The 13736-nt window shown below is 37.2% G+C and overlaps 1 protein-coding gene across 10 annotated transcripts in view; it reads right to left on the reverse strand.

The window, feature by feature from the left end:
- RALGAPA1 (Ral GTPase activating protein catalytic alpha subunit 1) overlaps positions 1-13736 on the reverse strand; it is a 135102-nt gene that overhangs the window by 61626 nt on the left and 59740 nt on the right. For all 10 annotated transcript variants that reach the window (XR_003572914.1, XR_003572913.1, XM_027899068.1 and 7 more), the window contains 7 exons: positions 12197-12390; positions 11974-12072; positions 11716-11871; positions 10153-10281; positions 9104-9229; positions 7838-7896; positions 4043-4151 (listed from right to left, as the gene is read on the reverse strand). Coding sequence is in view for 8 of the 10 variants with exons in the window: in XM_027899068.1 (XP_027754869.1) it covers positions 4043-4151; positions 7838-7896; positions 9104-9229; positions 10153-10281; positions 11716-11871; positions 11974-12072; positions 12197-12390 (872 nt within the window). In the remaining 2 variants the exon portion in view is untranslated. The remainder of the gene's footprint in view (positions 1-4042; positions 4152-7837; positions 7897-9103; positions 9230-10152; positions 10282-11715; positions 11872-11973; positions 12073-12196; positions 12391-13736) is intronic.

A 13736-nucleotide genomic window follows, 5' to 3' on the forward strand; every position in this document is an offset into this window, starting at 1 on the left:
AACCCAGTGGGATGAGACCTGTGACTGGAGTGCCCTGTTGGACAGTTACGGGCTCTTCAGGAGAGACAGACAGAGCAGAAGAGCAGAGGGGTGGTCACAGTTGGCAATGGCACAGTTGAGAGACTCTGGGTAAGAACCAAGGGGCAAAAAAATAATGTGCAAGTCTGCTACAGGTCAAGGGCCTTGAGGGGAAGCCATGTGAGGAACAGCTGAGGGCACTTGGTCTGTTCAGCCTGGACAAGACTGAGGGGAGACCTCATTGCAGTCTACAAATTCCTCATGAGGGGAAGGGGAGGGCAGGCACTGACCTCTTCTCTGTGGTGACCAGTGACAGCAGGGAATGGCCTGAAGTTGTGTCATGGGAGGTTTAAGCTGGATATTAGAACTGTTCTTCACTCAGAGGGTGGTTGGGCACTGGAACAGGCTCCCCCGGGGAAGTGGTCACAGCACCAAGCCTGACAGACTTTGGGAAGTGTTTGGACAGTGTTCTTGGGCACATGGTGTGACTCTTGGGGATGGCCCTGTGCAGGGACAGGACTTGAACTTGATGATTCTTGTGGGTCCCTTCCATCTCAGCATATTCTGTGATAAGAATTCACTACTTTTATATTTAGTAGTGAAACTGCGTACATAATTTTTGAAAAGTTACTTGATTGGGGTGGGGGGAAAAGGGTTCAATGAACTGGCACTTGCCCATTGCTCAGGGCTTTTCTCAGAAGACTAGTCTTACCATACTGTTCATCTCCACAATAGTCTATTGCTTTCTGGACACTAAATCACAAGTTTAACCTTCTCCATTCTATACTTGCAAATAAGGTATGTTTAGGTCTCATTCAACTAAGCCTGTACAACACAACTTTGTGATGTACCTACAGCATTTTTAAGAGAAACATAACAAAATCATGAGATGCAGGGGTCTGGGTGGCTGGTTAGGATCCTTTGTGCTCGGGTTTCAGCAGAGGTTAATGCAGACACAGCAGTATTGCCACATTGCTGGGAGAAGCACTAGCTATATCCCAAGCGAACTGATGAACCGCAGCTCTGAATATGCTTCTGGTATTCCAAAAATAGGAATATAATTGCTGCTAACATTTCTATTCAATGTTATTTGCTCAACTGAGCTTATCCATAAGTTGGACTAGGACTAAAGCTCTCTATCCATTCATTTCTCCTGAAAATAAGAAAATAATCCATTCTGGGAGTTCAAACCTCTGACTTACTTGGTAGCCAGGAGACTGCTTGGGTAACAAATTAGAGCTAATTTGTTTCTTCCATGACATATTTATGAACTTTTCATTTTATTATTAAACTCAATTGTGAATGTAACCATTGCTCAGAACAGGAAAAAAGCCAACATGCTCTGGATGTTTTAGCCAACACAAAGCAAAGCAAAGTAGAAATGTGAAGATCTTTGTTCTGTCATTCAAGAAGTAATATATGTTTTACATAAATGGGATACAAATAATAATGTAAAAATGAGATCCATATACGTCAAAGAAAAAGAAGAGAAACTGCTATGAATTTCAGGATTAAAAATAGTTCATATATTGATAAATTGCAGAAGCAAGATGAAAATATAATTTGCTTAATACCAAACCTGCACAGGAACTTGATAAAATGCAAGAGTAAAGGGATATTAAAAAACAAGGAAGAGAGTATTAGTGGAGCTGCAAAGTACGAGTGTGACTTTGCAAAACAGGAAATTGCAATTTAGAGTCTAATTCTAAATGCCCTGCAGCTACCATTTTAGACATAGACTCAAATCCTGCATCACGGGATGTGATGAGCTGATCTTCTAAGACATTTTTCAGATGACTATTGCTTAAAAGAAAGTAATAGTCCCCAGCATCTGACAGAAGTCATGTATAGCAGATGTACTCCATTTTTTGTCAATATGTATATATACAAAGACTATTTATTGAATTTTGATGCAAAGAGCACATAGAAAGGTTCTGAAAATAAATGGAAATAAATTGAAAATATTTGAAAAGTTGAAGCTATTTCTCACAAGCATGCAAATTCACAAAATGCTAAAAGATAACATGTTTTTACAAATATTCTTATTACTCTATAAAATAAGAACAAATACAAAAAATATTTAAAATAGTAGGAAAACAAAACCACTTATTCAGAAAAAAAAAAGCCAAAAGAGTGCGGTTCCTAGAACAAGCATAGAGAAGCACTGCCACAGCAAATTAAACATCCTCCAGTGCTTTCAGGCATGCAGTATAAGTACTCTATATTTCTCTCTAAATATCTAGGCAGGACTAAGAAATGATACTGCATAATGCAGGGACTCTCAAACTCAGAAGTGAATATGCACAGAATGTTGTGAGGCTATGGGCATAATGGGGTTTGGTTGGCGGGGGCAAGAAGAGAGCAGGTGAGCAAGGAGCACAAGAAGCTTTGGAAAACTTCTGCCTGGCCTTTGCACTTGCCACCTTCTTTCCTCTTCCCCTCTTACACTGGATGCTCTACTCTGTCAGTAGCCAAAGAGTACAAGGCAGCAACTTGGCTTGGGACAGGCTTTTTGCATACATGGTAGATGGCTCCCAAAACTGGGATTCCTTCCAATGTCCCCTCTACCCTGGTCTCTTCCTTTTGCAACGTGGCCAGAATGCACCACGAAGGTTTTAAGAGTACTGGTAATCCAGGATGCCAATTAGTGAGGTATGTGAATAACTTGGACAACCATGGCAAGCCTAGGCAAAAGACACAAATGCTGCAGAAGAAAAAACTCCAACACTTTTGTAGTGCAGTGTCTTGGTGTGGTTCTCTGCTGGGTGTACATGGTAAAGTTTTGGTAACGGAGAAGCTACAGGGGATTCTCTGTGACAAAAGAGAATGCCATGCCAGAAGGAGGAGCTTCCATCCAGATCTGCAATGGATCCACTGAAGAACAGCTGAGCCCATCTGCCAGGTTTGTGGCGACTTTGTGAAAACATATTTAAGAAAGGGTAAATACACCACGCAGGCAGAGAACGGAAAACAACAAAAAAAGAAAAAAGAAAAAAGAAAGGAATGACAAACAGTAGGCAAACACAAAGGTCTAAGGAGGAGGGGGAGGAGGTGCTTCAGATGCTAGAGCAGAGATTTCTCTGCAGCCTACAGAAAAGACTGTGCCAAAGGAGATCCACACTGGAGCACCCCACGCTTCAGCACTGGATATTTCTTGAGGGCTGTCTGTGGGCAGTCCACACAGAAGGAGGCTTATCCTGAAGGACTGCAGCCAGTGAAAGGAGGGAGGAAGAAGTAGCAGACAGTAACTGCTGTGTCCCAACCATAACTCCCCATTTCTCATCTGCTCTGTACTACTTACGGGGGGAAGCAGAAGGAGGCGGAGGAGTTGGAAACAAAGGAGGGAAGCTGAAAGGGAGGGCAGGGAAAGGTGATGTTTTAAATTCTGTCTTTGCTTCTCACTGCCGAAATTATTTTAACTAGCAATAAATTAACTTCCCTAACTCAAATCTGTTTCGCCTATGATGGTAGCTGGCAAGCAATCTCCCTGTCTTCATCTTGACCCACAGGATTTTTCATGCTGTTTTGTTCCTGTCCTACTGAGGAGGGCTAGTGAGTGAGTGGATGGGTGGAAGTTTGGCTCCTGGATCCAGAGGCTCCTGGATCTAGTTACAAATAGATGCAGAAAACCCTGGTGGAAGTTTGGGTCCAGGATATGGGAAGTGGTATAGCTGGACAAAGCCAGATAGAGATAGTAGAAACCTGAATTGCAAGGATTATTAAAGAAAGATGGGGAGATGAACAAAGTACTATGCTCCAAAGGGTAGAGGTTAGAGTGGCAAATAATGCATATTAAGATAAAGATCCACTATCTTATCTCCCAGCACACCATTCTCTCCAAACTTAAAGTAGGGTAAAGAACTTTTGACAGTTCAGATATCCACTAATTAAACTGAATTCACTCTTCTGTAACGACTGCAAATAAGACTGAAATACGGATGCTAAAATGTGATCATGACTTTGAAAAGACAAAATATCTTTACACATCAAGTCAACATACATTGTAAAAGTTTAAGTCTCTCACCTTTAAAGAAACACAAATCACATTCAATGCTTCCTTGATCTGAGGATGATGTGATTCATGAACCAGCTCCTCACAGATCCAAATACCAAGGCTGCAAAGCGCAACACATCTGTAAAACAACATTGGAGGACAAGTTGTTGAGAAACATTCTACAAGAGTGTGTAATTTTTATGATTTATTATGCCTTCCTAAAGACATATAACAAATATGTTTTTAGTATTTCCAAAAGAACTACACAAAAACCTTTACAGTGCTGTAACTTCTATAAAAATGAGCAAAAAATCTGAAGTACTCTGGTGAATGCAGAGGAAAGGACAGAGGAAGCACTGTTCTGAGCAACTGAAAAATTCAAAATTATATCAAGAACTCCTGCATCTCTATGTGCTTTCTTGATTAAACTATTACCTGAAATCAATATACGAGAAATTCTTTTATTTTCTTACGACAAAGTAAAAATTGTGGTGGTAGGTTCCCCCTTTCCAATGTAAGAGTTGCTTATATTAAGTTAGAGCTTCTGAGACACAGAGACAACAGAGGGGAATGTTATTTGTTCACAGATGTTTACATTGTTTTAGATTGACAGTAAACAAGGATGAATAGAGGAAGGGTAAATGAATGCTATAGACAGCATACATACTGTTATTAAGTACTTCAACTTCTCTTGTGTCTTCATTTAAATCAGGAAATAGAAGTGTAAAGGTAAAGGGTATTTAGGTATATGTGTTCAAACCAGCAAAGATGGATGAAATTTGTTTGGAAATGTTAAGAACTACCTTAAGCAATCTCTGATTATCTTCTAGAACACATTATGCAAATGTTTTGGAAACAACTTCAGAACTCAAAATCCTTTAGATAAAATTTGAGAGAAATCCCAAATCAACAAGATGAAAGCTGGTCATGGAAACTGCGAAGCATTACATTTGGGAAGGAAAAATCATAGGCTAGAATAGGAACAGAAGTGTGCTGCCTGTGCTGCAGAAAAAAGGTTTTAAGGCTACACAGAATCATGAAAATGCTTACAGGTAGCAAAATTACACATAGGAATTAATTCTACATAGTAGTGTAAAACGACCGTGTTTTGTACATTGCCACTGGGAGAATAACTGCAGGATTGCCTCCACTACATTTTGATTAATCCAATTTTAGAATAAAAACAAGACTGATGGAATCTAGGAAAAAAAGTGATAAAAATAACAAACAAACTTTGGGAAAAATTGCATATGGAGGAAAAGTTGAAGGGCATACTGAGTCTAGATCACAATTAAGAAAGGAAATGATAAGAAATCTTCTGATGTGTAGTAAGACACATAAAAATTTAATTTCCAGTAGAAAAGATTATTCCTATATAGTGGTCATAAACCCAATCTGACTGTAAAAATTAAATACGTATCAGAATAATCTAAGATCTTCATAGCTTTCTTCTTGGAGAAAATTTTCAGGACCATTTACTACTACAAGCTTCTACTGCAAGCTACCCTCAGGAATGTTTTAAACACACTCCAGTCTCAGAGGGTGTGGAGCAATCTACACTTCCCCTATTACCATAATATGTGTTTCAATTCTTTCTGAAAAAAAGAAAATAAGAATATAGCATGGATTTAACAATAAATGTAGACAGTTTGTGTAAAGTGACTCAAAAAAAAATCTTTAGTATACAGAAAAGCAGACAATTCTGTGTTACTATTTTAAGTTTTCTTCATGCTACTGAGAACCACTCCAAATCCAATGATATACTATACCGATGTGCAAAATATCTAGAGTCTGGGAGGTTTCTACTAAGAACATCAGTTTTGTTATCGTTATTCAGAGCAGTCTCTGAAAAAACTGTGTAATAATGTGGCCACAATGTTACTATTGGAGAATCACAGCCTGTTAAGGCTGTGATTGTTGAGCACAAGCAGAAAAAGAGATGAACACTAAGTTCATCAAGCTGTCATTTCTTTTTCAGATTGTTAGCAGCAGGAGAGGTATTTGGTTAATACAGTTCTTATTCTTTATAGATGGAGATCTGAGAGTAGAACATATTTCAGATAAGTGACTTCCCTGAAGCCTAGTTGGGTCAAAACACAAAACGTTAAGCCTCTGTGGAAGTAATAAGGAATAGAGATCTAGAGCTTGGGTGTATAGATAAATATATACAAAATATATAATCACTCAGACTTACTATAGATACACAAAGCTTGTGTACCTATGTTCCAAGTACCAGCTATGTACCTATGTTCTCTCCTAGGAAACTGCAAAGGCAATTAAGCCTCTACTAGTGGCTGAGTTGATGTAGCAAAATTGTAATGCAGATACTAAAGATGACCTCAGAGTGTGACCTCTATGAACTCTGTACTGCTGTAAAATAGATTGTATCAGACAAGTTATTACCAAAAAGGACTGTGGATAAACTGCCACTGAGGAGTAAGGCAGTCAGGCTTCAGAAGCTGTGGTAACATAATTATCCCTCCAATGAACACAAACTCTTTTGTCTCTCAGAAGAAGGTGAGGGGCAGAGGTAACTCAAAGAGACATTAGGTATCTATTCCTTTTCAATCTTAATTTAATGCTATTGCACATAGTGGTCCAACTCTGCATTTTGGGAGCAGCATAACTCAGCATTCTGAAAGGCTTTGCATGTACATATGCTCCACTCCTATATACACACCCTCACAGCCAGACAGGACAGGAGGATGTGCAAGATGTTCCCTTCCTCTTCCCAGTCACACGGCCAGAACTGAAGGTGCCCATACCATGTGCTTCAGTGTCACAGGATCAGAAAAAATATTGTGAACCAAGTGGATTTAAATTACCTTTTTCAAAAGTGAAATGGAGAGTGTTATGCTTTTCAGAAATCAGTTTTGTAAAGAACACGAGAAATGAAACTAACATGATCTCAGAACATCCCCTCCTTCCCCTGTGTTGAGAGAAATTATCAGATCAAGTGAAGAAACAGGTAAGAGGGCTCATGAAAACCACTCTTGATTTTCCAGCAAAACATTTAAAGGTTCAATAAGCTGATCTTTCCAGGCTTGTATTTTTCAGGTATGTAGTTTTAGTATTTTTAAGTGACAATATATTTTCGCTGGATGTATATATACATTTTTCCCAAACACATAAGGCACACAAGCGTGCTCTTCCTTGATGGGTGTTACAGACTCCTGTTCCGATCCCATAGGCAGGACTCTATAAGTGAAAGCCTCTGAGGGTGGGTAAGGAGGAACAAAATCCTAAGGAGATTAAGAAATAGAAAACTGATAACTATCCTCTCTGAAGTCCCCTACCTGATGAAGATGCTTAGGTTTAAGCATCAGAGTAACCAGTCCTAGTTTAATCCTTAGCTCTGTATGTTCTACTTCTTGTCCATACCATAAAAAAGAGCTCATGTACATTGCATTGTTTCTGTTTTTCAAATTAAATCGTGTGCTCTAATAAAAAATAACTATACCTTCCCCTCATACTCTTGTCTTCAATGAAAGTAAAAAAATGCCTCTGTGGCACTGAAAATCCCTGAGCTGAACACCAGGGTAGGTTGGGAAAGCATGCAGCTTTTTCTCTTACCCATATTTACACCCTTTCCTATCAACCACTATCAGAGAAAGAATACTGGATTAGACCAGCCCAATCTATTTTTTTAATATCTTTATTACAAACAATTTCAAATTCACATGGTGCATCACAGTTTTGTGGTAAAGAAAATCATAAATAAAATGCACACAAACTTTTACTTTAAGCTTTCTAATAAAGCCACCTCAAAACACTCTAAAAAAGAAAAAAATCTATTAATTTAGGAGCTCATTGTATATGACCTACCGTGCAGGACCAGATGGCTCCTCTCTTGCTGAACTTAACACAGTTTTAATGATGAGTTCCTAAAACAAAGAGGAAAATGCTCATTGATTTACCCATAACTCCTTAACATGAAGCATTAGAAAAATCAGAATTTTATTAGAGTGCACACAGGCATGTTGCTTAGCTGAGTCTCTAGGTTCTGATCAGATGAATTGGTTGCTTACCACTACTCTAAACTTCTAGCCTGTCCCAGATGCTCATTATTGTGCTACCCCAAGAATATCCCACAGGTTACTGTCCTAACTTCTGTTGATGAACCATTTATCCAATTCTTGTCAAAACATTTCCATAAAATATCAAGGGTAAAAAACCCAATAAGGGACTTGTTGAAACTAGCTTCTGTGAACAGTGGTGATGGTTATGACAGAAAGAATCTAATTCCAGATTTAAGCAAGCATTTTTAAAAAAATTTAAATAATTTTAGAAGTATTTGCAACTAGTGGCAGAATAAGTGACTACGGTGCCTTAAGAATGATGCCAAGAAGAATTTTGACTCAATTGAAGTGTAATGTCCCTAAAGCTGTAGGCTGCCCTCAATAAAGTTCAAATAAACAGCCATTCTATAATAGAAATGAGAAAGAAGGAATTAAAAATCAGTCTCCAAAGGGGAGCAAGGTATAAAGCAACTCTCAAGTCATCATTTCTCCCTAAATTGAAACAGTGAGGGGAAAATGTAAAAAACTTATAAAACGTAAGGGGAGCCTTTCTTAGACACATAAACTGAGCTCTGTGCAGTTTCAGTATACTGGCACACCAGTCAAATGCGTTTCACAATGTACAGGGTAAGGTCTCCATTAATCTTTATCTTTTAGTAGAAGATCACATTGGTGTACAGAAGTTTTCTAAAGCCCCTAGGAACACAGGCAGATTTCACCAGTTGTGAACTCACAATTAAATAACGAATCTTAAGCCTCTCAAACTTCTGTCTCAGGTGATTAAATCTGAGACCTGTAAATAGCCCTAATGAGAGTAGGACTGAAAGGGTGAGATAACACATAATTTCCTTTTACAAACGTAAGAAAACACTTTATTATTAATAGCAATTATAAAGTATGCTTAGCAGTATAAAGTTTGACAAGATTTTATGGGATCTTGAGTCTTACAATCTATTTGAAATTATTTCTCTAAAATTTTAGGATCTAAGAATTTTAGTTAGTATTTTCTGGAAAAACACCATATTAAACATATACTAGCTGAATATTAGCAAAATATTCTTGAAATTCCTACCTTAACATCTGTAAAGTGAGACACAGCAATGTCAGGAATGTTTGGGTGAAGAGCTGGTAGTTCACGATATAAATTGGGAAAACAGACTAGAGATCCTAAAAGAACCTGTGCTTCAACTCTTGGTGCCTAAAAAAAAGGAAAAAAGGTGGGGAGAACAATAGCCAAAACTCTGTTTAGCTATTTCCTTTCTCCTGCAAATTCTGCAAAGTTAGTAAACAGAGACCACAGCCCCTTGGATTGCTACTCATGCATACCCCGTGATCCCATTTCCCAAGACAGTCAAAAGGAAGCAAAGGAATTGTTAGGACTACACAGAAATGACTGAGCTGCTAACTAGGCTCAGGTCTTAGGTTCAGCTAATTGAACAAGATGTGGAAAATTACCAGAGGCGACATGAAACACTGCAGGACAGAAAAGGCTACAGTGTAAGAAGCTGACAGAGGCTTCAGACAGTACCTCGTGGGAGGCTGGATTTCATAGCTGATTAGAGGGGAAATGATGTGAGAAACAGTCAAAACTCACAGACTGTTGGAGGGGACTATTTGGGAACTTGGAGAATGCAAGGTCAACAGCACATAGGTAATCATATCAGTATCCTATATAAGGCTGAATCTGCCTGAGTAACAATATCAGAAGTACATTCAAATAGTACAAACACTAGCAGATTTGAGTTCTCAAGCCTGATCAAGAAAGTCATTGCATAAACAGAGATATGAAGGAATAAATACACTTTTAAAATGAAATCTGGTCAAAATGGACATTTACTTTAAAATATGTTAAAGCACAGAAAAATGATAGTCACAATTCTAAGAACTCTGAAGTAAAACATTCTCTGCTTCAACAGTAGTTTTTGCATTCTTCACATATTTTCTGAAGAGGACTTGCATGTGTAGTGTTCTAGAATAAATCACTGACATCATCTGTACCTGAAAACCATTCGCTGAATTCTGAGATGAAGTTAACACCCCAGTCGAGTTAAAATACTGCTCAGTTTTCTCTCAAATTCTTCTCACTCATCCACAAATGAGAATTAACTGATGAATACTTACATTGAGGAATGATGAAGCAGCTACTCTTCCTGCTGCTACAATGAAATCCATAATAAGCATGGTAGCACCGGGCAAACCAAGTGAAAAGAACTGGGGAGAACAGTGCTTAATGATTGTATTGACAATATCCTTGCAGAGAAAAAAGGGGAAAAAAGGACAAGTATCAACATGGATCAAGACAAAAAAATTAAGGAAAAAAGGCAAGTATTTATCAAAGGTAGAAAGTAAAAATGTGAGAAATCAAATTCATTGTGGTCATTAAGATGCTCATTAATGAGTGAAGAGTAGCATAAAAGATAAATTCCTTAAGTATATTCATATTAATGTAAGTAAACTGTGATATATTTTATAGATCAATTTAACCTTGGACAATAGTTCATATCTTATATTAATTTACATTTAGGTTTTAAGATTTCTATAAGTGATTAACCACACATTTGAGTATGTTCTGAAGAGATACAATGAGATGACCAACTATTATACCTTCTTAACAACATGCTTAATCCTCTCCAACAAGTATTACCTGACTATAATTTACAAAAATATATTAACCTCTTACGTATATCCATATGGAACCAAAATATAAAGAAAGAAAGATAATGAAGTGTTTTATAACATTTCTGGTATGTAGTTATTCAACACAGCATATTGCATTTATGTAGACTTAGTGAAGCACTTTTAAAAATTTCTGTACTCGGTGCAATTTCTTCAAAAGTACTGGAAAAGTATAAAATTATTAAAAATCATCCCAAGTTCACAGATATGCAAAAAAATCCCCCTTTATTCTCCCTTGAATAATTCTTCACTAGTAGTAATATCCAACTAAATAGCACTATGTTACAGGAAGATGTGCTATCCAGCAAGAAAACCAGCACAAACTGGTTTTTAGAGGAGAGAAACTGGAGATCTGTCCTATCCACAGCCATCTCTGGAATAATTTTGGACTAATTCTATTTTGCCCAGTTAATGAAAACAGGATTGTTTAAACCTCTGATCTCACTATGCCTACAACTACTCCTCAAAAAGTTCACAAATTCAACATTTTCACACTTCTGATGCAAAGCTTTCAAAAGAGTGTTTCAGCTATCCAATATTTTCAGACTTGTTAATAATAAAACCTATGAAAAAGATCTCCTCCCACTGATTAGATGTGCTCAGTACATCTCAGCTTGCTGGTTCCTATTCTTGCTGTAGAAACAAAGTCCTCCAATGTAGTGAGCACAATTTACAAGCTAAACTGTTGCATCAGGGAGCAAGTAAGAACAGTAGACTTGAGATCTGCTTCCTTCTCTTTCTTGCATATTTCAATCTGTAACATATAATCAGTAAAAATGAGAAAGTACATTTTCTGCCTTCAAATTTGCTTGAAAAGGACTACAAAAAAAGTATTTCTGATTACAACCAAGGACAGAAAGACCATTTATCCAAAATTACTTTTTAGAAAAGTATCAACGGCATAACTATTAAGTTACTCAGCTGAAAATCCACTGAGCATATTTGAGAAAATAATTTTATTTTCAGTTTTAACATTTATATTACCTTTAACTTCATACTTAAACTTACTTGATCAACGTGAAGAAGTCCACAGTGCATTATATTGTAGAAATGAGTTAAAAAATCCCTGTTTGGAGAAACATCTTGTCTTCGTTTCATTGTCTTACAAATAAGTTTATACGCGTGTAGCTTTCCTTGTTTGTATTTATCAGTCAGCATTGTTGCCTACAATTTTAGAAAAATATTTATTGTTCAAAAATTTAAAAACCCTCTTCTGCATCTACGTTTAATTCCATTTCTGTTTCATAGTTTAGTGTTCAAATTTACCTTGAATAGCCATGGTGTTAGAATTCTCAGTGGTGGAATTAAAACTGGCGGAGACGGTGAAGTTAGGTTATCTGTTGAAATACCAAGATTGTCTCTTATCTGCAATTATTAAAAACAAAACAAAAAGAGAATCATTAAAGGGAAAGATATAAGGTGTTGGTTTTTTCCTTTTGAAAATCCTGCCCTAACAGGTCAGGTCAGGTCAAAGGTTCAGTTCTTTTACCTTGGCCAGATTCTGCCACAGTTCACAGAGGTAATCAAAAACCTGGGCATGAATCTCTGGATCCATGATGCTGTTGACATCTCCCAAAATTCCTAGCATTCGCCTCCACATCACAGTAGCAACATCTGCATGCCATCCTGTAAGTGTTCCCCCAGCCATCACACTGCAACATTCTGAGGGGAAATCACTAGTTTCTGTAACAGAAGAAAAAAAGTATAGTGAGATATAACTCCAGAAGAAGAAAAGTTCTGATGTAACTATTATGTACATAATCTTCCTAAACCCAAAAGATTAGGCTTTTGGAGTTAGCTACTTTTTGCATATTCTGCCATCTCAACACTGCATATGTTAAACTCTATGCATATTATAAACTCTGTAGAGGATGTTTCTTATATTCTTTCCATAAATAACATTTAAGGTCACTTCTGGAGCTCTAATACAGATCAGATGGACCCAGTAAGGCAAATCCTTTTGTGCTGTCTTACATTTTTTGGAGTCAATAAATCTCCAGAACTTCACTTGCCTGCTTTCAAGTAAAATTATGTTTCAACTTTTCATTTTCCCCAATAAAACACAAAGACTAGCTTCCTTAGAATCTACTAGGAATGTATTTTATTGCAAATTGAAGAGAAAGGTGAGAGCAAACCTGTCTCTAGCTACTGTCCTTTAAGCAGTAAATATATATCAGTGGAGAGGCAATATTCAGTAACCTAGCTTCATAACCGAGCTCTCTCCACATAAATGATTCATCTCAACTACCCATGCAAGGAAACATTCAACAGATTATGATGGCTTGCGTCTACTCAAATCACACTTAACTGTCTAAAGAGCCACAAGAAACTAGCTATTGAGACAGTTTTAAAGCAGCAGGCATTCAGAATCTTCCTTCCACCCCCTCAGGTGGATTTTCAAAACACCTCAGCACCAGAGTTTGCTGGGATTTTCTGAAAATTTCATAGCTCCCACAGGCAAACCAAATCAAACTTAAATCTGAAATCAGTCTAATCACATAGCCCAATCCTTTGAACATCTGGACCACTGTGGTAGAGACATTAACTGGTTTCTAGGCTGTAGATTACAAAGTACAAAGCAAAAGGATATTTCTGTTCATCAGTAGGCTACTTAAAGAAAAGGGTCTGAAATAAATATCAGACGCTCTTCTATTTCCATGAGACCAAGTATGGGAGAAATGTGTACACCATATTTACAAAGTGAATGTATCTCAGAATTCAATAGTTAAGATAGTTGATGTAATTACTAATTTGTTTAAATATGAAAGGGAAAAAAACCAAATTTCCAAAGAGGAATGACAACATTACTTTAAAATTATGTCTTACTATTTGTTCATCAATAAAACAATCCATGGCAGGGTCATACACTAGATTAAGCTGCCACGATTCTAAGCAACTGAAAGAACAATTATAAATGTGTGGACTATTAATCCACTGCTAATAATTCCAATGAAACTGAGGATAAAATGCAAAAGGTCTTTGCTTTTAAAAGAAATCACTGAAATTAAATATTTTTTAAGTGCAGATAA

The sequence above is a fragment of the Empidonax traillii genome, unplaced genomic scaffold (assembly GCF_003031625.1).
Source record: "Empidonax traillii isolate 1590-97213 ecotype Southwest subspecies unplaced genomic scaffold, ASM303162v1 scaffold636:size371350, whole genome shotgun sequence".
In the NCBI taxonomy this organism is placed as follows: Eukaryota; Metazoa; Chordata; class Aves; order Passeriformes; family Tyrannidae; genus Empidonax; species Empidonax traillii.